The sequence below is a fragment of the Panthera leo genome, chromosome C1 (genome assembly GCF_018350215.1).
Source record: "Panthera leo isolate Ple1 chromosome C1, P.leo_Ple1_pat1.1, whole genome shotgun sequence".
Classification (NCBI taxonomy): domain Eukaryota; kingdom Metazoa; phylum Chordata; class Mammalia; order Carnivora; family Felidae; genus Panthera; species Panthera leo.
The window spans coordinates 25,423,017-25,448,897 of record NC_056686.1 but is presented as its reverse complement, the minus strand read 5'-3'; the positions used below and the strand labels follow the sequence as shown (position 1 = coordinate 25,448,897).

Sequence of the window (25,881 nt, the reverse complement as noted above, 5' to 3'; positions counted from 1 at the left end):
AAATTTTTTTTTTAAAAATGGAAACATTTTCTGAAAAAATTTTACTCTAGTAAACAAAAGAAAACGTAAATGGATTTATGGATAATATTCTCATTGACATATGAGAAGTAGGGATGATTGGTAGCAGAAGATTGGATGATGCAGTGGGGGAGGGGAGATCCTGAGATAGAAGGACAGTGATAGAGGCAAGCAAAGAATGAAAAAGAAGCTGAATACACAGGAACCAAAATCCACAAGAGCAGCATTTGCCTTGTAAAAAATAAAAGCATTCAAGTAAGAGACAAGCTGGAGGATCTGAGATTGCAGAGAAAAACTACAAGAATGTGGAAATAAATGAAAGAGGAGTTGCCAAATGCAAAAGACAAGAGTACCAACCAGGCGGCACATGTGGAGAAGAACGAGGAGCAAATGGAGAAAGGGGTAATAAAATACAAGCTGTGAACAAAGTCCTCTGAGAAGGGGCAGACGATGGACCAGGGCTAAAGCATCCTGGTGAATTGAATGGACTCACTGAGTTCCAGGCAAAACTAATTAGATACAACTTGATGAACAAATCAAACAGTTCCAAGAATAATGAAATCCCGGAAAGCCTTTGGGAAAACACACCCACACAGGTAAGCACATCATCAATCCCCCTCAGATAAACAGTCATTTACCAAAAGCCACCACCACAGAGAATCCAGTCCTCCTAAAATCGCTTCCCCTTAACATCAAAGGCCGAAGCCAGTGGTGTTGTGAGACCCAAGAACCATTGATCCAGCCAGGATATAATATGCACAGAAGACACAGAAAATTGACACTCAGGCTTCTTGAAAAGCTTGCAAAGACATTGCAGCAGGCTGTATGATGGCCCCCAAAGATATCAGGTTTTAATGACTGGAGCCTGTAAACATTAGCTTACTTGGAAAAAGGATCTTTGCAGCTGTGATTAAATCCGGGCCCTTGAGATGAGGAGGTGAGCCTGGATTCTCTCCAGGTGGGCCCTAAATGCAATCACACGGATCTTTATAAGAGGGAAGCAGGGGGAGATTTTATACACACAGAGGAGAAGACAGACACAGAGACTGGAACGATGGAGCCCCAAGCTAAGGAATGCCAACAGCCACCAGGGACAGAGAGAATTATTTCATGGGAATAGTGTCTATGCCATAATAAGGCTAACAGTCGTGGATCTTTATGTAACCTAACAAGGAAACATAAAATGAAATCTGTCGTAAATACAAGAAATTGACAATCATAGAGGACTTTAACACATCTCTTAAGTAACTATAAAAAAAAAAATGTTGTACACCTGAAACAAATATAATATTGTATATTAGTCACACTTCAATAAAAATAAAGAGAACAAAAACAGAATTTGTTTTAGGTGATTTTACCACTTATTGATTTTACACTATGTATCAGGCTCAGTGCCAGGTACCTTTATATGTGATTTCATCTACAATAATTCTCCTAGCAACACTGCTGGACAGATGCCCAGTTACTGCCATTGTACAGACAAGTAAACTGAGGCTGTGCAAGTTCACCTGAGTAGCTGTCATAGAACTAGATTTGAAGCTATGTCTTTGGCTCCCTAGCCACTGTTTCTTTTCCACTGTGTTACACAGCCTCTTCAGGAAGTATGAACCTTTCATGTTATGGAAAACACTTCTTCTAAGAAGGATAAAGACACATCTGCCCCTCACAGAATCCCCTGACACCTCCAGGGCAGGTTCTGGCTAATGACAGTCACAGAGCCTTCATTTACAAGGTGCTGATGATAAGATGGAAACCAGTGCAAGGTCAGCCAGCAAGTAAGGGTGATACACAAGGAATAGCCCAAGGGTGATACACAAGGAATAGCCCAAGTCCTGCATCTGTATGCTTGCCCCAGAATGGAAACTGTGGCCGGGTGGAAACTGTGGTTTCTTCAGTGACCAGAAGCTCAGGTTTATTCTCTTGCTCGCAGAAGTAACAAAAGTATCACTTTTCTATTGAATACCAGCTGGCCCCAGGAAAGAAGAGCCTTTCATTTCACTCTAGACACCAATGCTTGCTTTGGGCTTTGGTCTGTCTTCTCCGCTTTTGCTCTTTGGATGGCGGGATGATTTAATTATTATTGTCTGCTATTATGATCATGGTTTAATTGTTGGTTTGCAGCTTCGTGGCTCAGAAGGGGGCATTTTATAAAACAAGTATTATTTTCTTATTGTCGTTTCCAATGTCACTGAGGATAATTTAGGTTGCCTTCTCATTTGGGGGCAGGAATGATTTCTGACCCCCTTCCCCCCCGTAGCAGCTGTTCGTTTGTGTGCTGTTTTCTCTTGTTGTAAAAAGATCCGCAGTTAGGACTCGTATCTGCAGCATCCATTTGTTCATGGAGTGAACAGTTGTTTGGGAGTACCCAAGGCCCTTTCACATTCGGGAGCCAGTCAGAAGGCAGGTGGAATCAACATGTCAAGATGTTTTTGCGTATCTTTCTAATGTGCAACAGATACAGATGAACCACCTGTAAGCAGCAGGGCATGCAGTATCCAAAAAAAAAACCCCAATGTGTCCGCATTTCCTTGGGACTGAGAGAACTGGGGACCAAATCCCAGAAGCAGGATTTGCCTGCGAAGTACAGGCGCCTGTAGTGAAAATCGAGGTTCTCCTAGCTTTTCATATGGAGACTCTGGTAGAAAACTTCTTCCTGTCATTGAGGCCGAGTATCAATGAACCGTACTGCCTCACCAGCAAAGTCTGGCCGGCTCTCAGTGGCGGGCTGGTGGGAAGAGGTCAGGGAGCAAGGACCGGGTGGAAGAGGCCCTCCCCGGGGCACCCGCTACAGGGAGACTGCGGTGGGACTCTGCAGAAACACCACAACAAAAAGGTGTATGGAGATCCTGGAACAGGGACAACCCCACAGTTGAGGGTGCCCTGTGGTTGAAGCAGGTGGCAGCCAGCTGTGCAATGAAGACCCAGCTCCAGAGAGAGCAGTTTCAGGGCAGCCCCCAGGGGAGTAGGAGAAAGAAGCAGACACCCAGGTTGTACCCCCCGGAAAACCGGATACCAGACTTAAGACCCTGAGACCAACTCGGGCCCCTCCTTTGGTGGGAACTGGGCTCCACGCCCCTCTCCCCAGTCCTGCCCCATCACCATGGAAACTGCTGTCACTAGAATCACAGGGGCCACGCCAGCCTTGTGTTCTGCACAGCTTGAATGATATTACCATCATTGCCATTCCTCTGAGACTGTCTTCTCTCTTGACTTCTAGGGCTGCACCTGTTTCTGCTTTTCCTTCTAAGTCTTAGTCTTAGTTTCCATGGACTTCTCTTCCCCTGCTCATCCCTAAAGCCAGTGTCCTCCAGAACTCACTTCTCTGTGCACATCTCACGCTGGGCGTTGGGCGTGCTTGTCCAGACCCACCCACCTGCACCCCATGCTTTTGTCCTCCTGAAGAACCACTTCTTTCCTGGGGTGCCCATCTCTCTAGCCATCCGTGTCCTCATGCAGGCTCTCTTCCCTCCCTGGCATTCCCTTTTCTTCTCACACTCCTAGTCCACCCCATTCATCTGGACGCATCCTGTTCATCTGGCGAGACTCAGCTCCATTGTTCCCTTCTCCTGGGGGCCTTACCTCACCCCGTCTGCACGAGGTAGGGCCTTCTCTGTGCGCACCTTCACCATAATCCCCATCACACCGTATTTAGGGGTAGGGCTATGCCATATTCCCATCGGTGTCACCAGTGCCTGGTATGCTGGCTGCATCTAATACTTGCTATCTCTTGATTGAATGTGTGACTTTCAGTGTCTGTATGGGTTCAGAGAACCCACAAGGCTGGACTTAGTGAGTGAAGACCGTGGTTGCAGCCTCCCCACATCTCCTCGGTTTGGACCAGGCTGCTAACTCTGGCCTGGAGTCTGTGCGGCTAGGTCCTATCTCTTTGGTGGTGATAGAGCACCAACTGTACAGTTGTAAGATCCAAGGAGCTGGAGGTGGGCAGTAAAGAGAGGTGTCAGAACCCCCAGCAATCTAGGGGTATCTCCCTTAGCACATAGGATTTAAATTGCCTCTTGCCACATGACAGGCACTTGACCTGGGTGAGTTTGGTTGAACTATGGGTGTTCCTGAAACATGGCGAACGGTTCATTCATTCATCAATTCAACCAGACCAAGAGCTTAGTTTGGGCCAGGCCTTGTGCTGGGTACCAGAGATACAGAGATGAATGAGTCACAAACATAGCAGTCAAGGAGCTCGGTAAGATAGGTAAGTCAATGGATGGCTCTGATACAGCAGGAGCACATAGAGGGAGCATCTCTCCAGACTGGGGCCATGAGGGGGATATGGGGAAGCCCAGGAAAAGCTCCCCACTGGGTGAGGGGCACCGACTGGTACACATCAGTAAGGTGGTATATTCGTTTACTGGGGCTGCTGTAACAAGCAGAATGGCTTAAAACAAGAACAGACATTTACTTGCTCACAGTTCTAAAGCTTAGAAGTCCAGAATCAAGGTGTCAGTGTAGCTGTGCTCCCTCTGAAGACTCTAGGGAGCAATCTGTCCTTCTTCTGGCTTCTGGTAGTTGCCAGCAACCCTTAGCATTCCTTGCCTCACAGATGTGTCACTCCAGTCTCTACCTCTGTTTTCACCTGGTCTTCTCCCCGATGTCCCCTCTGTATCTCTGCATATAGTCTCCCTCTCCTTTCTCTTATGAAGACATCAGCCATTGAATTTAGGGCCCACCCTAATCCAGCATGACCTCATCTTAATTTGATTTTATCTGCAACAATGCATTTATTTCCAATTAAGGTCACATTGACAGGTAGAGGGGCTAGAACCTGAGCATATCTTTTTGGCGGAGACAACTCAACCATGGCAGGTGGTGTGAGGGTGCATGGGGGTAGGAACATTCCAGGCAGAGAGAAGCCTCTGAAGCAAGAAGATAAGAAGGAAATGGGTGAAGACTAGAGAGGCTTGGAGGATGGCAGTTGGGGCTCCCGGAAGGCTTGGTGAGGGAAATCTCTGGTGCCCCAGGAGCAAGGTATCTCTATGAAGGACTACTTTTCGCCTCTCTCCCTCCCTTCCCACCTGGGGGCGCCGTGGGAACAGGGTCCTCAAATTGTTTCCAGTATTTCAAAAGCCAAAGAAGACTGATATTCACCTGCACAGGAGCCGCTCAGGCAAGCCTATAGTCTGCTTTGGCCTGGAATTAGCCCTATTGATCACAACCTCTGATTAGCATTTTATAGACTTTGATTTCTATAAGATGAGAAAAAGTCTTCAGTAAGAGTCTTAATAAATGTGGTCAGTTTCGCAAAGCGAGTCTTACCTGGCTCTCATCAAGGATTTCTAATACAAGAGGTCCCCGGCCCCCTGCTACAGCCCCCAGCTACCTGCCCTGCACCTGCTCTTGCCCCTGCCACTATTCTCATCTGGGCAGCAAGAGTGACCTTAAAGTGGAAATCGGATCCTGCCAGGACTCAGCTGAAGAATCTCTCAATGAAACCCAAACTTTTCCCAGACCCTCAGGGCCCCACCCGACCTGGCCTCTGCCTGTCTTGTCTTGGGCCAGCAACAGCTTCAGCGACCTTTCTGTTACTCAAACACTCCAGGCTGGTTGCCTTCAGGGGCCTTTGCACATGCTGCCTTTATGATAGGAAGCGTCCGTCCTCCTACCTCCTTCTCTGCCCTGCTCTTCCCGGGGCTGGCACCTATGAGCCTCTCCTCTTGATTCCACATCACCTCTCCAGCCACTCTCTTGAAAGCGGGTACTCTGTCTCAGCACACTGCCTCCTTCACCGCATTTGCCACAGCTGATAATCTTTTAATGGGTTTGTGTATGTGGGAGTATTGCCCATCTCCAGAATAACTGGAAAATGACACTCTGTCTGTCATCTTCACCATTATCTCCCCGCACCCAGCCCATGGGAGGTGTTTAAATAAATGAATGCAGTAAGAGGTCTGCACCTTCAGCCTCTATCCTTTTGACTGCTGAATTGCATTGTTTCTGCAGGCAAAGGACCTCGGGCTCCCTCCTCTTGCCTCCTGCTCCCACTTCTCCAGACCTCTTCAATGCCAAGCCCTTGACTTTATCTGATGATCAGATCGGCTAAGCTGAATGCAGAGAGCTGGCCTTTGTAATTCATGGTCTCAAAGATCAGCCCTTTAGCCTTGTGTATGATTCACCTGTAAACTATTGATTACTAATAGGGCCTCTGCAGCCCATGCCTGGCTCCGGGCCACAGCCTTTCCCTTCCAGAGGCGCGGGCAGCATTACCAGGGAGAAGAGTGGGAGCACCAAAGTTGGACCCGGACTATAATTATATAATGTAATATTGGCTCACTCTCAAACCAGCCCTTGACCTTGGGCAAGTTACTCAACCTCTCTAAACCTCTGTATTCTCATTTTTAAAGATGGGAATGAAGCCATCTTTACAAGATAAAGATGGTTGTGTGGGCCAAGCACATGCAAAAGTGCTTTGTACACGGTGGTTGTTATATGAACAACCTCGTTTTCTTTCATTTCCACCTCATCTCCATATTCTCTCTGCTCAGCTTCCTATCAGATGTCTCCCCCTGGGATTTCATTCATTCGTTCATGGATTCATTCAGCCATTCAGTAATTCGCCCTCAGGGAGCTCAGTGGGCCTCTAACTCAAAGAGGACAAAGCACAAGTTCCTCTAGCTAATTCCGGAGCCTCATTATCTTTACTCTCTCAGCCCAGCTCTGTTTCCTAGGACATCCTGACGCCACTTGAACTCCAGTGTGGGAGTTGCCTCTCTTCCCAGCCCCTTGACCTCCCTCTGCCTCTGGGTCTTGTCTCATGCTATTAATCCAAAGAAAACACACTCCCTTTCATGCTGTACAGACTTCAAGCCTCATCAACTCCTTCCTTCCCCGACAAGTCCGGCCCAGAGCACCTCTCTTTCCCGCGAGCATGCACAGCAGCCTGCACCGCCTACCCCCTGGTCTGCTCCTGTGGTTGGGGTCAATTTCACAGTGCGTCGACAAACATGGAGAAAGCAGACAAGGAAGGGGGCAGTTGGCACAGCAGGGAGTACACCGGTTTGCTCCGCTTCCTGGGGAGCTCCTTCTTCCTCTTTCCAATCAAGTGCGGGGCCCCAGGCTTCCAGTCTGGTTCCTGCTGAACACCTTGAAGGGAAGCCCATCTGTCTTTACTCTGCCAGAAACCCTCAGAGGAGTTGCCTGCCAGAGGAACTAGAACCCACACAGCTTCTGGTGTGGAGGACCTCCACCTAGATCTGTAAAAGGGTTTGTTCAGGAAATCCAGGAGATTCATTTGAATCCTGTTAGAACTAACTGATAGCTGAAAATAAGAAACACACACATCCAATAAGAAATATGTAACTAACGATTAAATCTCATTCACAATGGAGTTTTTAAAAAATAATTCAGAGGTGCCTGGGTGGCTCCATCGGTTAAACGTCCAACTCTTGATTTCAGCTCCAGTCACGATCTCACAGTTTGTGAGATCAGGCCCCGTGTGAGGCTCTATGCTGACAGCGTGGAGCCTGCTTGGGATACTCTCTGCCTCTCTCTCTCTGCCTCTCCCCCACGCTCTCTCTCTCTCAAAAATAAATATTTCAAAAAAGAATTTAATACAAAGTATGTAAAAGAAAAACATGACAAAGAAGAAAACCATGAAACTTTACCAAATAAGTTATCTACAGTGTTCCTGGCTGGGGAAAATAGCATAAAGATATCAGTTTGCCCAAATTAATCAATACATGTGTGCAATTCCAATCAAAATATCAGTGGGATTTTTTTGGAACTTGATAACTGTAAAGTTCGTGTCAAAGGATAAGTTTGCGAAAATAGCTAAGAAATTTGGGAGGGAGACTGGAATATGAAGAGGAACTTGCCCTGTAAGAATATCAAAATATGATGGGGCACTTGGGTGTCTCCGTCCGTTGAGCATCTGACTTTGGCCCAGGTCATGATCTCACAGTTCTTGAGTTTGAGCCCCACATCGGTCTGTGTGCTGGCAGCTCAGATCCTGGAGCCTGCTTCGGATTCTGTGTCTCCCTCTCTCTGTGCCCGTCCCCTGCTCGTGCTCTGTCTCTCTCAAAAATAAATAAACATTAAAAATAGTATTTAAAACAACCAGAATAACTTTAAAAAAAATAATATCAAAATATGAAATAAGAAAACAGAAGTAAGTTGAGGAGGCATGTTCATAGTACCACAAGAAGCATCCATGTAGACAAAGGAGGAAGGCCCTGGAACTAAGGAGAGCATCTAGAATCGGACTAATGACCAAACCTATAGCATTTCAAACCCATGGGGGGAGCCTGGATTATTCAGCGACAAGTGTCCTCCTTCCCCAGGTATTCATGAGCACCATCCAAAGTTGTCGGGCACATCCTAGGCACTGGGGCCTACCGTCGTGAGTAATACCTGCTCTCACACTCATGAAAACGGTCTTCTAGTTGGGGAGACAGGTAGTAAACAAATGAATAAACTAAGCACGGACTATATAATAAATAGGAGGAAGTAAACAGAGCATTTTGATAGTCAAAACACGGGTGGTAGTGGGACAGGTAGTGGGACAGTTGAGTGTCCATTTGGAAACATAATAAACCTGAAAACCTCAAAAAATAGAACTAACGAAGTCTGGGGAAATATTAAAGTTTTGCTGTCCAATCATTGTGGGAAGGAGCGGATTTGCCCAAGCATAACATGACCCCCAGTATCCTTAAAGAAAAAGATTACCACACTTGATTATATAAAATGAATAACCCCTACACCGAAATAGACACTGTGGACAAAATTTAAAGGGCAAAGAGATACCAGACGCTAGGAGAAAATATTAGCAATGTATGAAAAAAAATCAAAAAGTATAAAAATAATAAATAAAAATTATACTAGAGTTACAGTTAACTGTAAATAGAATTTTAAAAGACAAGTAACTCAATTAAGATGGGTAAAGTTTGTGAAGACATACAAATGGCCAATGAATATATGCAAAGATATGCAACCTAACTAAATTATGTAAACTTAAAACACCAGTGAGATTCCATTTTGGCTTAGCAGATGGGCAAGTATTTAATATAGAACATATTTACAACATTGTAATATCTGATGTTGATGAGGTAAAGTTTAGAGAGAAGAGTCTTATGAATGCTGTTTAGTGGGAATATAAATCAATATGATCACTTAAGAGAATAATTTAGCAGCATTTATCAAAAATTGTTAACTATGACCTATCTTCCCCCCAAAATTCTTGCTACAATCGACTGAAATATTAACAGAAATGTGCAAAGCTACCTGAAGATGGGAGGAGCACTCCTTGCAGTCTTTTGTGAGATAGCAAAATATAACCATGTCCATTTTTGTAGAGAAAAAAAATGAACTGTACATATTAGGTACATAAAAGAGTCTTAAGTGAAAAAAGTGACATGAAATTATGTAAAATATGGTCCCATTTTGGGGGAAAAAGGCAAGTGTGCAACACTGAAAGTCTGGAAGGATATACACCAAAACTAATATCAAGTAAAAAGCTTTGGAGAACAGATTGGTTTGTGTAAGAAAGAGACTTTTTAAAAATTCAGTACATCTATATATTGTTTGTCTTTTTCTGCCTTGAGCATGTCTTATTTTTATAATTTAAAAAGAAATTTTTTAAAGGAGATAGTGATAAATGGATTAGATCCTAGAACAGAAAAAGGACATCAGTGGAAACACTGGTGAAATCCAAATAAAGTCTGGAGCTGAGTTCATAATAATGCACTGATTTGGTTCCCTAGTTGTGACAAATGTACCCGGGAAATGTAAGACATGAACAATGGGAGAGAGAGTGAGAGGTCTATGGGAATTCTCCATATTATCTTTGCAACTTTTCTAGAAGTCTAAAACTGTTCCAAAGTAACAACTTGATAATAAAAGAGATTGAGAGAGAAGAGAGTCACCCAGACTAGTAGTCAAAGTAGCTTTGGCAACCAGAACATTTTGTCCTGGAAGAATTCAGGATTCCTACTCAGCTACCCTGCTCTGGGAGCTCTGTCTGTGGCCTGCAGTCACCCTCCACATGGAAACCCCTGCCTGGCCTCCTCAAATCCCTAGGGATTATCTAAACCAAGCCTATGTGTAGCCAATATCCTGAGTTCTGTTCCTAGAGACCAAGAAGTAGGCTCACCCCTCTCCCCACCACAGCTCTGTCACCCCAACAACCCCTTACTTTTACCCACGCCCACACACACACACATACACCTCATCCTAAGACTTAGTTTTGTAGAGCAGATTTAGTTTCACAGTAAAATTGAGACAAAGGTGCGGAAATTTCCCATTTGCCTCCTGCCCCCACACATGCACAGCCTCCCCCACTGTCCACATCCCACACCAGAGTAGTACATTTGTCACAAATGATGAGCCTACACTGGCACATCATTATCACTCAAAGTCCGTAGTTTCCATTAAGGTTCACTCTGATGTGCATTGTATAGGTTTGGACAAATGTACCATGAAATGGATCCACCAGTATAGTACCCTAAGAGTGTTTCCACCACCCTAAAAATCCTTTGTGCTCCACTCATTCATCCCTCCCAGCCATCTGGCCCCTGGCAAGCACTTTATTTATTTATTTATTTATTTATTTATTTATTTATTTATTTTACCATTTCCATAGTTTTGTTTTTTCCAGAATGTCATATAGGTGGAATCCTACAATGTGAAGCTTTTTCAGAATGGCTTCTTTCACTCAGTAGTATGCATTCAAGTTGCCTCCATGTCTTTTCATGCCTTTTGAGCTCATATGTTTTTAGCACTGAATACTATTCCATCATCTGGATGTGCCACAGTTTATTCGTGCACCTACTGAAGGAGATCTTGGTTGCCTCCAAGTTTGGGTAGTTATGAATAAAAGTGCTCTAAACGTCTGTGTGCGGGTCCTTGGACAGACCTAAGTTTTCAACTCCTTTGGGTAAACACCAAGGAACATGATGGCCGGATGGTATGGTAGGAAGAGTATGTTTACTTTTGTCAGAAATGTCCAGACCATCTTCCAAAGTGGCCGCACCGTTTTGCCTTCCCACCAGCAATGTGTAAGGGTTCCTGTTTCTCTCCTCCTCAACACTTGGTGTTGTTGGGTGTTCCGGCTTTGGGACATTCTAAGAGGTCTGCCCTGGCATCCCTTTGCTCTTTTCATTTGCATTTCCCCGGTAACATGATGTGGAGCATCTTTTCATATGCTTATTCCCCATTTTGTGTATCTTTGGTGAGGTGTCTGGTAAGGTCTTTGGCCTATTTTTAAATCAGAGTTATTTGTTTTCTTATTGTTGACTTTTAAGAATTCTTTGTATGTTGGGGCATCTGAGTGGCTCAGTTGAGCATCTGACTTGGTTTCAGCTCAGGTCATGATCTCAACGATTCATGAGTTGGAGCCCCACTGTCAGTGCAGAGCCTGCTTGGGATTCTCTCTCCCTACCTCTCTCTGCCCCTCCCCTGCTCACACTGTCTCTGTCTCTCTCAAAATAAGTAAAACTTAAAAAAAAAAAAAAAAAAAAGAATTCCTTGTATATCTTGGATAACAGTCCTTTGTCAAATGATGTCTTTTGAAAATATTTCCTCCCAGTCTGTGGCTTGTCTGCTCATTTTCTTCATTTTCTTGACGTTGTCTTTTGCAGAAGAGAAGTTTTTAATTTCAGGGAAGTGGAGCTGATCAGTGGTTTTTTTCCACGGATCATGCCTTTGGCATGTTATTTAAAAGTCGTCCCCACACCCAAGGTCATGTAGGGTTTCTCCTATGTTGTCTTATAGGAGTTTATAGTTTTATGTTTACATTTAAGTCTGTGATCCATTTTGAATTAATTTTTAGAAGGGTTTCAAGTCTAAATTCATTTTTTGCATGTGGATATCCAGTTGTTCCAACACCATTTGTTGAAAAGACTGTCTTTGCTCCTCTGTCAAAGATCAGTTGACTGTATTTACATGGGTCTATTGCTGGGCTCTCTATTCTGTTCCATTGACCCACTCATCTACTCCTTCACCGACACCATACCACCTTGATTACTGCAGCTTTGTAGGAAGTCTTGACATCAGGTAGTGTCAGTCTCCAGTTTCATTCTTCTTCGATATTGTGTAGCTGTTCTGGGTCTTTCACCTCTCCATATAAACTTCAGGCTCAGTTTGTCAATATCCACAAAATGACTTTTTGGGATTTTGATTGGATCTAGGCCTTCTCGGCATCCCCCTCACAGTCTGGGAAATGGATGTGGACTCAGGAGTGATGTTTGGGGACTGTTGTGTGCTGTGGAGAGACGGGTGGGGTTCGACAGTGGCAACATGAAGCTCATAATAATAAGCTGCACGAAAGCCACACCCCACCACCCCTCCCACTGTTAGGGACCCCCCAGTGGGAGGAGCAGACTGGATGGAAGCCGTGCTGCCGGACACTGCTTTCTCTTCCTTCTTGCAAGTCTTTCTTAGGTTTACGACCTTCTCTGACCGGAAGCCCCTGGGAAGAAGGTGCTGGGCCCAGGGTGACTGCCTGCCTCTTCTCTCCGTTCAGGCTCCACTTCCTGGTGTTTGACACGGAGGAGGTCCATGACGTGCTACGCATCTGGGACGGGCCTGTGGAGAGTGGGGTTCTGCTGAAGGAGCTCAGCGGTGCAGCCCTGCCCAAGGACCTACACAGCACCTTCAACTCGGTCGTTCTGCAGTTCAGCACCGACTTCTTCACCAGCAAGCAGGGGTTTGCCATTCATTTCTCAGGTCTGTGCTCACTTTCTGCCCATCCCTCTCCATCTGTCCTGCAGCACGACTCCAGCCTCCCCCACCAAACCCTCTCCAGTGCCTCCTTTCCTCCATCCCTCCCCCACTGTGTGGAGATATTCATTGAGCAGGTGCTATGTGCCTGGGACCCGGTTAGCACTTGTTCAGATATCTGTGCTGAGCTCACTCGGCAGGCGAAGACAGGCAGGCAGCCTAAGAGACACTAACATGCAAATTGTTGAGTATCTGGAGGGCGAAATATAAACTATAATGCTCACCTTGGAACATCAAGGAAGATGTTCCAGGAAACACAGTGTCCAAGCTCAGACCAGAAGCATGAGGGAAAGGCAGTGTTTCAAGGAGGGGGTAGTCGATGATGATGTGGAATTGGAGGTGCCATGGAGTAGGACCTGGGGGCATCTGTGGGTCCCTGTTAGATGTAAAAGAGGAGAGAAAAGGGCATCCTAGGTGCCAAGAGCATGTGCACAAGTAGAGAGGCAGGATAACAGCTCCCAGACGTGCAGGCTGAAGCAAAGGGAGCGTGGAAGGGGGCAGGCAGGCACGAGGTGATGGCGATGTGGGGCTCGATCATGGAAGAGCCACTCTGACATGCCTCACACGCTGGTTCTTAGTCTAGTGCAAATCTCCATAAGGACTGGGAGCCAAACATGAGTGATCTAAATTCGATTAATTATGTACTATAGTAGCCAATTATGGAGGAGCATAACAAAGAGCTACCAAAAATGGGCAATGCTCAACATCCAAGTCCCAGTATTAGATAATTCATGTATTGGTCCTGCCTCCCCCTGTGATGCATCGTCTCATCTCCTCTGAAGTGCCTCTTCCGTCACTCATTTCCCTGCACGAGTGACTCTGCCTCGGTTTATGCTTATGTTTATTATACAGCAGCTGTCTTCATTACCATCTCCTTATTCCACTGTGTGTGTGTGTTGGAGGGGTGGTTTCCATGGTGATTCCGGAGCAAGCCTGTGTGGCACCCCTTGCCACGGCTTTGCCTCCACAGTCTCACCTGGTTGGTATACTGACTAAGGGTGGTTAGGTATATTTGTGGCACCAGTTAGGCTGTAATGGTGTCACAAACCCTACTTCCAGCTCTTGTGTGCATCTGTTTTCTCCATGGAGATGAGCATTCAACAGTCTGTAGGGGAGATGAGGGTCTCCAGGATTATGTTCCTTTATACTCATTAACTTGCCCGATCAACACTCATGCAAGCGTCCAGCCTAGCAAGGAATAGCTCCTTGCAGGGCTCATTGGGAGGCTTCTTACTTGAAATCCTGGCACCCATTTGTCAATACCACAGAGACTCTCTGGGGACCATGGAGTAACGCGGATCTCATCTAAGATTAGGTTCCCACCACGGGGCAGCAAGGGAATCATTTTAGGTCAGCATTTCCCAACATCTGTTCCCTGGAGTTCCATGGACTGTTAATTGATGTTGCCAGAAAAAGAACTTTGCATGATCAAGCAACGTTGAGAAGGTGCTTCGGTCAAGGCAGACCTAAAGAGGCGATCTGTAATTTGGGACCCCTGAGAACTTCTAGTATGCTAAGGCAGGTAAATTCAGAAGGTATCTATCTAGTGGGTCACAATTCCCAAACATATTTCACCATGGATGACTTTTTCCTAGACCATCTCAAGAGACTAGCATTTTACGGGACAGACTTTGGAGACTGCTGGGATATGCTATAAAGGATCCCCCAGAAGTGAGGAGAGAACGCTAAAGAGACAGCTCAGTCCACTCTCCGGGGAAAGGAGGACCATGAATAATTAAACCAGACATGTATTTTTCTCTGACTGTGCCCCAGCTAATGGTTATGGCTGGGGGAAAAAGAAAAAAAAAAAAACTCCTCTTAATTGCACTGAAAATTCCCCCATAGATTTGCATGATCTGACTTCCACTGCACGTGCAGTGTGGCCACATGGGACAGAGTCCCTGGGCACTCTCGTGAGCCGTGCCTTCACCCAGCAGCCCATTCTGCTTCCTCATGCCACTCCCAGCCCGTAGACGTAAAATTCACCCTTCAAGGTTCCTGTCAGGTGCCACTTCCTCCTAATCTCTCCGTTCAGAATAAATTGCTGTGGCCTGTGGCACCCCTAGCACTTTACTTCTGCTTCTTCAGCACATTGTCAACTCCAGACACTCTGCCTTGGCCTGGAGGTGGCCACCTACTTGCCATTTCACAGGCAGCTCTTCGAGAGTCAGGGCCAGGTCCTGCCTTCAGACTCCCCCACAGCGTAGGCCACAGGCACTCACACACTGCTTCCTGAATTAACAGCCACGTGACCACCTGAACACACGAATGGCTGGTTTTCTCTAATGCAAGCGTGTCTTGAGGCAAGCTGTCGGGAGCCTCGCGTAGGTCTGCAGAGAGGGGAGTGGGCAAAGCTATCTAGCCTGGGCTCCAGAAAGGCTGAGACCACCTGGCCCAGGGTCTGGGTGTAACTGAGGTTCAGGAAAGGTCACCTTCCCTGTTGCTGCCATCAGTGAGCAAATACCAGGACTACTCTGGGGAAGGGAGAATGGCTCACCCCATGTTAACTTTATAGTGTGTGTTTGACAGAGGATTGTACAGAAATGCCAGAGACGATTAGTGCAGGCTTGGCTTTATTAAGTAAACACGACTGTGTAACATCTAACATCCTGTCGGAACCACGTGGATCCAGCATTTCCCCGGGGCTTTGCCAAGCAGCTCGAATTCAGGAGCATTCAGGAGAGAAAGTGGGAACAAAGAAGGTCAGGGAGACCCTGAAGGAGAGGGAAGCGTAGTCACTGCCACCCACTGATCCGGCTCCACGCTAAAGCGCTCTGCTAATAATTTTCACGGAAACCTTAGAATATGGTGGCCATTATTAATCCATGTTGCAGACATGGGCTCTGGGGCCCAGAGAGGTTTCTCATACAAGGTCATCTAGTTAATAAGCAGCACAGACTGGATCAAAACCCCCGTGTCTGATTCCCAGACCTAGGCTCTTAATCATTGCACTCTGTCGCCTCCCATATAAATAATCTTTCTGAATATGGTCAGAACAGTGAGCTATTTTTCTTCCAGGGTATCATTTCCATGTGTACAGCACACTGTAGAGCTAGAGATGAAAGCTAAGTCTGTTTTTAATTGGGAAGGAAGAAGATTGATTCTTATTTGACTTTATAAATAAATTCAGTAAGTGTCAGATGGTGATGATTTGTTCATTTATTTATTCATTCAACAAATATTTACCGAGCATGGCTGTGTGCTGGGTAATGTTCTAGGCCCTGGGGAGACAGTTGGAAGCAAACCAGCCGAGGTTTCTGTTCCCACAGAGATGCACAAGTGATATACAATAAAGAAGCAAACAGACGAATTAGCAAGATTATTACAGATTGTGCAGTGAAACAAATGAAACAGGATAATGTGACAAAATTGGTGGAAGGGGGTCAAGATTTGAGCCCAGAAGAATGCGATCAAAGAGGCCTGTCTGAGGAGGTGATATGGGAGCTAAAAACTGAGTGACAAGATGGAGCTGGCCCAGGAAACTCTGTGGCACCTTCGTTCTAGGCAGAAGGGCCAGCAGGTGCAAAGGTCCTGGGGAGAAGTGGGGAGGGGACTGAGTTTGATGTATTGGAAACTTTTACAGACGTGGCTGGAAGATAGTATAGCATATGTAAACAAATGAGCATGCCCATATTCTAATAAACCTTTATTTACAAGAACAGGCATAGAGCCAGATCTGACTGTGGGCCCTAGTTTATTGTGTATTGTTATTGGGTATAAGGTATCAGATACTCTAACTCCAGGCTCGTCCACACAGTCCTAGATCTTATAATGGGTGCTATTTGTGTGTACAGCTGCCCTGGGTGCGGGCTTCTCGAGCTTTTCCATTGAAAAGAGCAGAACAGAGTGCGTGTATATCCACCTGCAGATCTGGAGGCTGTTAAGAGGCTAAAATCTTTTTGAGGCTTCACGTTTTTGCTGAAGAACTAATGTGAATTCTACGTTCTACTCCACAATAAATTCCTTTGGTTTTGTGCATGTTATTTTTCCCAAAATTTTGGGGTGGGGGAACTGACCCTCCAAGCAAATGACCATTGTGCATCCTGTGGCCTCCAGAGCCTCCTGTCCCTGGGTCCGGCTGACCACAGTCTGAACAATGACACAGGTGGGGTCTGTGTAGGTAGCTGGAGCTTGCAGCTGTCCCCGATTCTTTCTCTGGACTTTTTCTTCCATCATGTCCTTTGGTGTGTCTTCTCATGCTGAGTCTGTTCACTCATTCATTCATTCGTTCATCCTTTTATTTATTTATTCCTTCCCTCCGCCATTCATTTGACATTCGCTTTTAGAATATGTGGTCTGTTGTATGTGAAGTTAGATTACCAGCCTGGGAACACCTCCCACATTCCTGAGTTTTTTGAATATTTGATACCTCTCAGCTACGAATATCTATTTTGAACTCTACTTTATCACTTGCTACGAACATCAGACTTCCCTTTGGTTTCAGTCTGATGGGTGGTTGGGCATTTGCCATGCAAGGGAGGACACAGCCTTCACCGGACTCCAGTTCTCCCTGCCCCTTCACACCCGCTGCTCAGTGCTCAGGCAGACCTGCTCCCAACCCGTTGGCAGACCCTTCTGATTGAATACATGGAGTTTAGACTTAATCGCCTTGTCACTCCTGTTGGCAACATGATGTACACAAAATTCAAAGCTTATCTATGGAACAAGGCTTGTGTCATTAAATCGAATTGAACTCACTTCTACAATCGTGGCTGTGTAATCACACCTAAGTCGTGGTATCTCGTGACAGGTGAAGGTACTACTGGTAAAATAGCTGGTGGTCCCCAGTGGCGGTGGAGGCGGTGACAGGAAATGGGGTGAGAACAGAAACGGTGGCACTGTTGCTGCAGCCAGCGATGCCGGTGGGAGGTGACAGATTGTGGCAGTGGCACTGGCGGTGGGCGTGGTGATGGCAGTGAGGGTAATGAGCTGGAGCCTCATTGTCCGGCAGACATCTGGGCAACCCCACTTCTTCTGTTCCCTCATCCCAGTGTCCACAGCAACGTCCTGCAACGACCCTGGGGTCCCGCAGAATGGGAGCCGGAGCGGCGACAGTTGGGAAGCCGGAGACTCCACGGTGTTCCAGTGTGACCCTGGCTATGCGCTACAGGGGAGCGCGGAGATCAGCTGCGTGAAGATCGAGAACAGATTCTTCTGGCAGCCCAGCCCACCAACGTGCATTGGTACAAAGCAGCTGCAGAGCGAATCCTGCCCTCTGGTCCCACCGGTTGTGTGTTCCAGACCCTGTGGCATAAGTGGCAGCTGCCTCTAGAGGCTGGCCGGGAGAATTGGAGCAGCTGAAAGTTGCAGAAAGCCCACAGTTTACCCTGCTTATATGCGCACACACACCCCCTCACATTCACACACTCACACTCTCTATACACGACAAATTCTTCCCTCCCCAAAACGGGCCCCCAAATTGCTAAGCCAGGCATGTCTGCCTCCTTTCTCCCCTGGCTCAGGCTATATAGGTTGGGAAGAAGGTGATGGGTGAGCTCGGGTAGGAAGGTCAGCAGGTTCCCAGATGCCCCTTCCGTTACCTAAAGCACTGGAAGGGCACCCATAGGCTCAGGTATAAAGGAAAGAAGTTTGCCCCTTCTCTGCTCAAGGAAATTATTGGTTACCTGGGTGTCAGATCTCCAGATCTGTCCTTAGTCTTAAAAATCTCCCCATTTGACCCATGAAGAAATGGAAACTCTGAGACTTGCCAAGGTCAGGGAGCTTGTAAGAATTGGGGTGTGAATAATCGTGCTCCCTAGCCACTGGAGACTGGGATGGGGAGGGAGCTTGAAAGGAGGAGAAGACTGGAAAGAGAAATAGAAGCATCCAGGTGCTTACTGCCACATGGCCCTTTTTCTCAGGCAAAGTACTGAATGCATTTATCTCCTGTGTCAACGACAGGTGTTAGAAGAGAAGCGATAGTCCCTGAGTCCCCTTGCTGTGTGCCAGCCCCATACTGGATGTTTTCGTACACAGCCTCATTTGACTTTCCCTACAGCTCTCCAGAATGAGCACCATTCCCTCATTTTACAGTTCAGGAAACTGAAACTTAGACAAATTTGGATATCTTGCCCAAATCACAGGGCTAGGGTATGGCAGAGCCAAGATTCACACCCACATCAGTCTGAATGCAAAGCGTTTCAATTTCCTACCTCCCACACTGACTACTGTGCTGGGGACAGGTCCCAGGGACTTTCTGAGACACAGCCCAGCGGCTTCCACCCGGCCAATGCCCTGCAGGCACCTCTTTCCACAGAGGCTCCAGGGGAGGCTCTGTCCAGGCATCCAAGGACTGGCCTTCGCCGGCCACGCTCTGAGGCTTGGCACTGAAGGGGACACACTGAATCCCGTCTCTCACAAGTAATTGGGAGTGACCCAGGTTACATGGTAGGAGCATGGTGAACATACAGCAGACAGGAAGTTGAGACCTGGGTTCCAGAAACAGCTCCATTCTCAGCTACATGGAGCCATGTAGGAAAGAATATGGGGTACTGAAGGAGACAGATCGGGGTTCAGATCCTGGCTGTGCCATTGACTAGTTCAGTGGCCATGGGGAATCAATCCATCTCTGAGCCTCAGTTTCCTATTCTGTAAAGTGAGAGTAGACATACTTCTCTTGGCATTGTGGGGTGAGGACATAACTAACCCAAATCTCAAGAAATGCTAATTCCCTCCTTGCTTTTCTCTTTCCTTCCTTCCTTCCTAACTTCCTTCCTTCTTTCCTTTCCTCCTTTCTCTGTTTTCTTCTTTTCAGTTTTAGGACTCCCCTCCCTCCCCTGAGCCAGAATCCCATCTGGGAAGGGGAATTCTGGTGAGGCCCAGAAGGGAATCAGATGACCTCTGAGGCCCCTTCCAAATTCAGCTTTCTACAGGGCTGTGATTCCTTAGGCTTCTCTTACAGAAAAGCAGGTCCTGAGATAAGACTGTCCCAGGTGGAGGAGGGGGGCTGCACTGTGTTAAGCTGTTGAGAGCAATAAATGTGCAGCAAGCAGGGCAAAGAGGTTAATTTAGCTTTCATTACCCATTCTTCTGTACTCAGCTTGGGGAAACGTTCCTCAGGCAACAAAATGAATGTCTTTGTCTCTTCGCTCAAACAGTCTGGAAATCCCAGTGACAAGCCCCTAATTTCCAGCTCCCTTGGCAGTCTGCCATGACTGGTCTGGCTGGCCTTGATATCCCTTCATTATAGGGAAAAAGCAAGGGGGGAAAACAAGTATTTATTGAGCGTCATCCCCATGATAGGCACCGGGCTAGACATTTTAGCTGCATTCTTGCAAATGGAATCACCAGGTGGTAAGTTTTGAGCTCAGGTTCTCCAACCACCGAGTCCGGTGGCTTCACCACAGCAAGCTGTGTGGCCTTAGACAAATTATTTAATCTCCCTGTGCCTCATTTTCCTCTCCTGTAAAATAGGGACAATGATAGCACCTACCTCATCACATTGTTTTGAGGATTAAGTAAGGTCATACTACAAAGCACTTAGAACCACGTCTGGTTCATGGTGAACACAGTGTATGTTAGAAGCCATTCTCGTCATTTTTCTTTTTCTTTTTTTTTTTAATTTTATAAGTGGGGAAATGGAGGCCCAGAGAAGGGATAGCTTGCCCAAATTCACAGCTAGTAAGCGGGACAATCAGAATTGGAACCCAGGACTGTGTAACTGCAAGTCCGGTGGCCTTTTTCTCAACTCTCGCCCCACAGTACAGCCTGCCCACTCCTTGGCCATCTGGGATGATCAACCACGTGCTTCCACTCCCTCCTGGGCTTCCATGGTTTGTAAGCTCGAGCCTGGGTCTGCAGGCCAGAACCTGCCTTCTGCTTCTGACTCACAGTAGGGAAAGGACAGGGCATGACTGTGGGTGAGGGGCAGGCACCCTGGATTGGGAGCAAGACCCAGCTTCTAGTTCCAGCCTGCCTTCCCAACCCTGTGGGTCACCTGCTAAAAGGACCAGGCGATGCTAGGATGTTGCCAAGGCCTCATTTAGTCTGCAACAGCTCAGTTGTCCTGCTGGCTTGCCAATGGGATTGGAAAGGGAAGGCATTTCCTTCCTCGGCATACTCCTCAATCAGCTGCAAACAGGAAGCAGCTAGGAGCCTGGCCAGGCCTTGATACACAAATGGCAGAGGGCAGTGAAGCCCACATCGGGGTCCTGAGTGGGAAGCAGGTGCCTGATCAACCGATGCCAGGGAACCATCTGGAGGGGGACTGTGCCATAGCAGAGGCCTAGAACCCAGACAAACTGTGAGCACTTTGGGGGTTGGCAGAAGAACAATACGGGAAGGTTCAGAAACACCCAGACTCACCCCAACCTGTGGCTAACTTAAGGGGGAAACCCCTGTGCCACAAAAGAGTCTCATGCCTGGTGGCCCTTGCTCTAATGGAGGCATCACTGTGCCCCCTTAAAAGGTCCCCTGGGAGTTCAGACTGCCCACATGACCTGCATCAGTTGCTAGGCCATGGGTAGGGTCACTCTCAGGACCAGGCAGTGGGTCCTGCTGTGTTAAGTGCAAGATTTTATCCTGATCACACAGTCTCATTCATGTAACCTCCAGTGCGTCTCATTCATGTAACCCTCTTCTCTAAGAGAGTGCAGGGGAGGAGTGAATGAGACACAAAGCAGACCTGATGAGAGGAACCAACCTTGTTCATAGGCGATCCTGCAGCTGGGGCTGCTCCCCTGCCAGCCTATAGGGAGGAGCACTCCTCTGCTCCCCTGCCAGCGTATAGAGAGGAGCACTCCTCTGCTCCCTGGCCAGCCTATAGGGAGGAGCACTCCTCTGCTCCCCGGCCAGCAATTCCCAGCAGAATAAAATGGGAAAGGGGCATCCTTTGGAGCCAGACAGATGAAGGTCGAGTCTCAGAGTGACTCTGGGCAAGGTCCTTAACCCCCCTGAGTCCCAGCCTCCTCATTTCTAAACGAGGAAGAACAATCCATAGCTCATGGAGCTGTTACGAGATGCAAATGAGATGATGTATGTAATACGCTATACGTCATGTCTGACATATAACAGGTACCCACTTGAGTGTTCTTGGTATTCAAGTTGATACTTGGGATGTACTTTCCATGGGAGGGGAAAAAAACCCACTACTCTTGACCACTCAGGTTTTATGTTCAGCCGTGGTAGGGCTTTTATGGCCCTGAAGACTACTGTTGTTGTTGTTGTTGTTGTTGTTGTTGTTGTTGTTTTGAAAAACCCTGTGGGCATTGATCTAGTGCTTTAAGCCTTACCCTGAGTGAAAGGTACAGCATGAGGCAATAAAACTCAGCTCTGTGACAAGCAATTGGCTGCTCTTAAGTTCAGTCTTGGATACACCCTTGGCTCCTGCCTGTGTGTCACATCTTGGATTTTCTGGCCTCTCCTTGAATGGCTTTCCAGGCTCCGGTGGGCTCACTACTGGCCTGCTCTACTTCAACCTCCAGTTGTGCCCTGTGGTTTTGTTCTCAGACCAGGCCATATTTACAGTCTCGGCCAGATTTCCTGTTAGTGACCCCGTATACTTTCCAGCCTCCCCTTTCTCACACCCTACTGCTACAGCACAGTGACCCAGCCGTTCAGGGAAGAACCTGATTCAGAATCTGGGAAATGCCCCCACAGGGCTCTGGGCAAGCAACTTCTTGTATCGCCAGCCAATTTCCTGCTGCCCGCCTGCTTGAAAGGCCTGTCATCTCAAGCCAGATGGGGTGGGGACCACCATGGCCTAATGGAGCTCCGTCATATCTCCATACAACTGAGGGGCACACATTCTCTCAGACAAGGTCTTCCGGAAAATTGGAAGGTGTCTGCATCCCCAAGCAGATGCCGAAAGCACTGACAGCCAGGAGCCCGGCCACACTTGGCGGGTGAACGTGATTGTGTTTTTCGCTCCTCCTGGCAGCGAGTGACGTGGAACGCGGGATAAACACCCACAAAGCTCACCTGAAAACTGGATGTGAGGCGGTGGAAGGAGACCATGTGTTTCAAATGTCTCAGAGATGAATAAGGGCTCCAAATACTGACTGCTTACTGTATGCCAAATGCTTTAACCACCTCTCCAAAATTTTTACTACCATCCCCAAGGGAAATATAATGTCTTCCTGCAATAGAGAAAGGATGCTGAGGTCCAGAGAGGTTAGGTAAATTCCCTAAGGTCACATAGCCAGGAAGTGGCAGAGCCAGATATTTTGTCTTTGTTTTTAATAATTTCCTGAGGTGAGGGGCACCTGGGTGGCTCAGTCGATTAAGCATCCGACTTCAGCTCAGGTCATGATCTCATAGTTCGTGAGTTCAAGCCCCACGTCAGGCTCTGTGCTGACAGCTCAGAGCCTGGAGCCCGCTTCAGATTCTGTGTCTCCCTCTCTCTCTGCCCCTTCTCCGCTCACACTCTGTCTCTCTCTCTATCAAAAATAAACACTAAAAACTAAATAATAATTTCCTGAGGTGAAATTCATGTAACATAAAATTTGCTATGTTAAAATAAATGCTTCAGTGCCATCTGGTGCATTCACAATGTTGTACAACCACCACCTCTGCTAGTTCCAAAACATTTCTGTCACTTCAGGGTACAACCTTGTACCCATTCCATCCCGCCCTGCCCTTGGCCCCTCGAGCCAGGTTTTAACCCCCCTGCACTGTGCCTTACCAGTGCCCAAGAAAACGTGACCCGGTGAGGGGAAAGTCTGACCCTTGTCTTCCTGTCTCCCCAGCTCCCTGCGGGGGAGACCTGTCGGGTCCATCAGGAGTCATTCTGTCACCAAATTACCCAGAACCTTACCCGCCAGGCAAGGAGTGTGACTGGAAAGTGACCGTCTCTCCGGACTACGTCATCGCCCTGGTATTTAACATGTATGTACCTTTCCCCCGGGTGGGAGATGAGGGGTTCAGAGCAACTAGGGGTTTTAGACCCCGGTGTCCAGGTGAGTGCACGTAGGCGTGCCAGGGGCAGAGTTCTCCATTCCGTGGAAGGTGAAGGAGTCCAAAGGAAGGAAACTAGCATTTATTGGATGTCTCCTGTGTGCCCCGAGCTGTGCTCTGTGGTTTTACACATACTATCTTATTTAATCCTTATGATAATTGATGAAGTAGCTATTATTCTATCTTTTTTTTTTTTTAACCTCCAAAAGTGTAGAGGTTAAGAAAGCAGGGCCTCGCTGGATCCTTTTTCCCCTGCTCTCCTGTGTTTTCCCCTTCTGTTGCCACCTGGCCCCTTCCATCACGCTCCCTAGAGGGGAACAGGCTCAAGTTTTTCTCAGGTTTTCCCCCATCCAGCTCCTGCACGGTCTCCTTCATCCCTCTAGAGGCAAACTCTTCAAAAGAATCATCTCTGCTTGTGTCTCCGTGCTGACCTCCTGTTCACTCTCCAACCACTGAAATCTGGGTTCGGCCTCCACGGTCCCGCTAGCAACTCCGTTGATAAAAGACACCAGCGAACTCCTGGTTGCCGCACAAAATGGAACTTTCCATGTTTTAGCCCATGGCACTTCTCGCTCGCTCCCTCCATCCTTACCCTGCTTTTTCTCCTTGGTTTCTGTGAAGTTCCTCCCTTCTGGTTCTCCAGCTTTCTGTGACTTTGTGGCTTCCTTTTCGTGGCCCCCTTCCCTGGCCAGGCTCTATCTCCAGCCTCTCCCCTCCTCATCCACACTTCCTTCCTGGACCAGCCCATCTGCTCCGATGGCTTCACCCTCCTCTTGTAACCTGGAGACTCCACGCAACCACTGCCCAGACTGTCTTCTGAGCTGCAGCCTCCCATTTCCAACTGGTGGAGGTCTGGTACCCGCAGCAGCGCGTACAGAACTAAGCATATGACTTCTCCCCTCAGAAGAGCTCTCTTCTGACCCCTAGGGAGTGCCGCCATCATGCACCTGCCCTGCTCCTTCCATTAGTGAGCAAGGCTTGGAGCCTGTGCGGCCTTAATTCTCCTCACATTTTCCCCTCTTCTCCGGCCTCCCAGCTACTGCCTTGCTTGAAACCCTTATTATTTCTCAACTAAATTACTACCGTAGTCTCTCCTGACTGGTTCCTCTGCCCCCATCTTCCTCCCATGCCAACCTCTTCTCGAGCCGGCTGTCAAAGTGACCTTGTCTGGCGAAAATGCTAAAATAGCCACCTCATTTTCCATTTGAACATATGATAATGTGCTACTCAGCAGTAAAAAGGAATGAACTACTGATACAGGCAACATGGCTGAATCTCAAAAATACCATGCTGAGCAAAAGAAAACAGATACAAAAAAAGACATAATGTATGATTCCACTTACATGAAATTTTAGGATCAGCAAAATAAGTCTATGGTGATAAAATTCTGTTCGGTGGTGGCTTCTCAGGGTAGGGAGGGTTGACTGGGAAGGGGAACATTCCAGGACGCTGGAAACATCCTGGGTCTTGTCATACGTGTGTCAAAACCGATAGGGTGGTATACTTAATTGCTGATCATTTCATGGGGTGTGAGTTATACCTCGACTTGAAAACGAAGACACAAACAGATACGTCTTTTATTTTAAAATCCTGTAGTGGCTATACCTCCATCCTATAAAATCAGAATGTTGAGGGACACCTGGGTGGCTCAGTCTCTTAAGCGTCCAACTCTTGATTTCGGCTCAGGTCGTGATCTCATGGTTCATGAGTTTGAGCCCCACATGGGGCTCTGCGCTGATGGTGCGGAGCCTGCTTGAGATTCTCTCTGTCTCTGCCCCTCCTCAGGTCCCACTCTCTCTCTATCTCAAAATAAATCATTAAGCTGTAAAAAAAAAAAAAAAAAAAAAAAAAAAACAACTTTGGACTTTTCAGTCCCATCTATCTGGACTCTGCCTACCTCTCCATTCAGTAACCCCCCAACCCCAACCCCATTCTAACCCCTGAGCTCCAGCCAGACTGAACTACCCACAGCTTCAAGACTATTTCTTGCCCTTGTGACTTCACCCCTGCTTCTCCTTTCTTGGCGACTTCCTTTTCTCTCCTTGTCCAACTACTAAGGGTCTCTGCATCTCCCAAAACTTCCTCCAGCTTGGCCTCCATGAAAGCTTTCACTTCCTCCTCCCCGAGGAACTTTGTGTTGTGATCCCATGTGCCTGTACAGACCTCATGCTTTGCTTAGTTGTCTTCCCATCCATCGCTTCCTTTGGCCCTATCACCATCTTGAAGGAGGGGTGTCATCTGACA

General features: G+C 47.3%; 1 protein-coding gene across 1 annotated transcript in view; it reads left to right on the top strand.

Annotated features, from left to right (window-relative positions):
• The window catches only part of CSMD2 (CUB and Sushi multiple domains 2), a 540,846-nt gene that overhangs the window by 371,685 nt on the left and 143,280 nt on the right, over positions 1 to 25,881 (top strand). Inside the window, 3 exon segments of the mRNA XM_042948549.1 lie at positions 12,488 to 12,690; positions 17,736 to 17,927; positions 23,430 to 23,568. Coding sequence (XP_042804483.1) covers positions 12,488 to 12,690; positions 17,736 to 17,927; positions 23,430 to 23,568 — 534 coding nt within the window.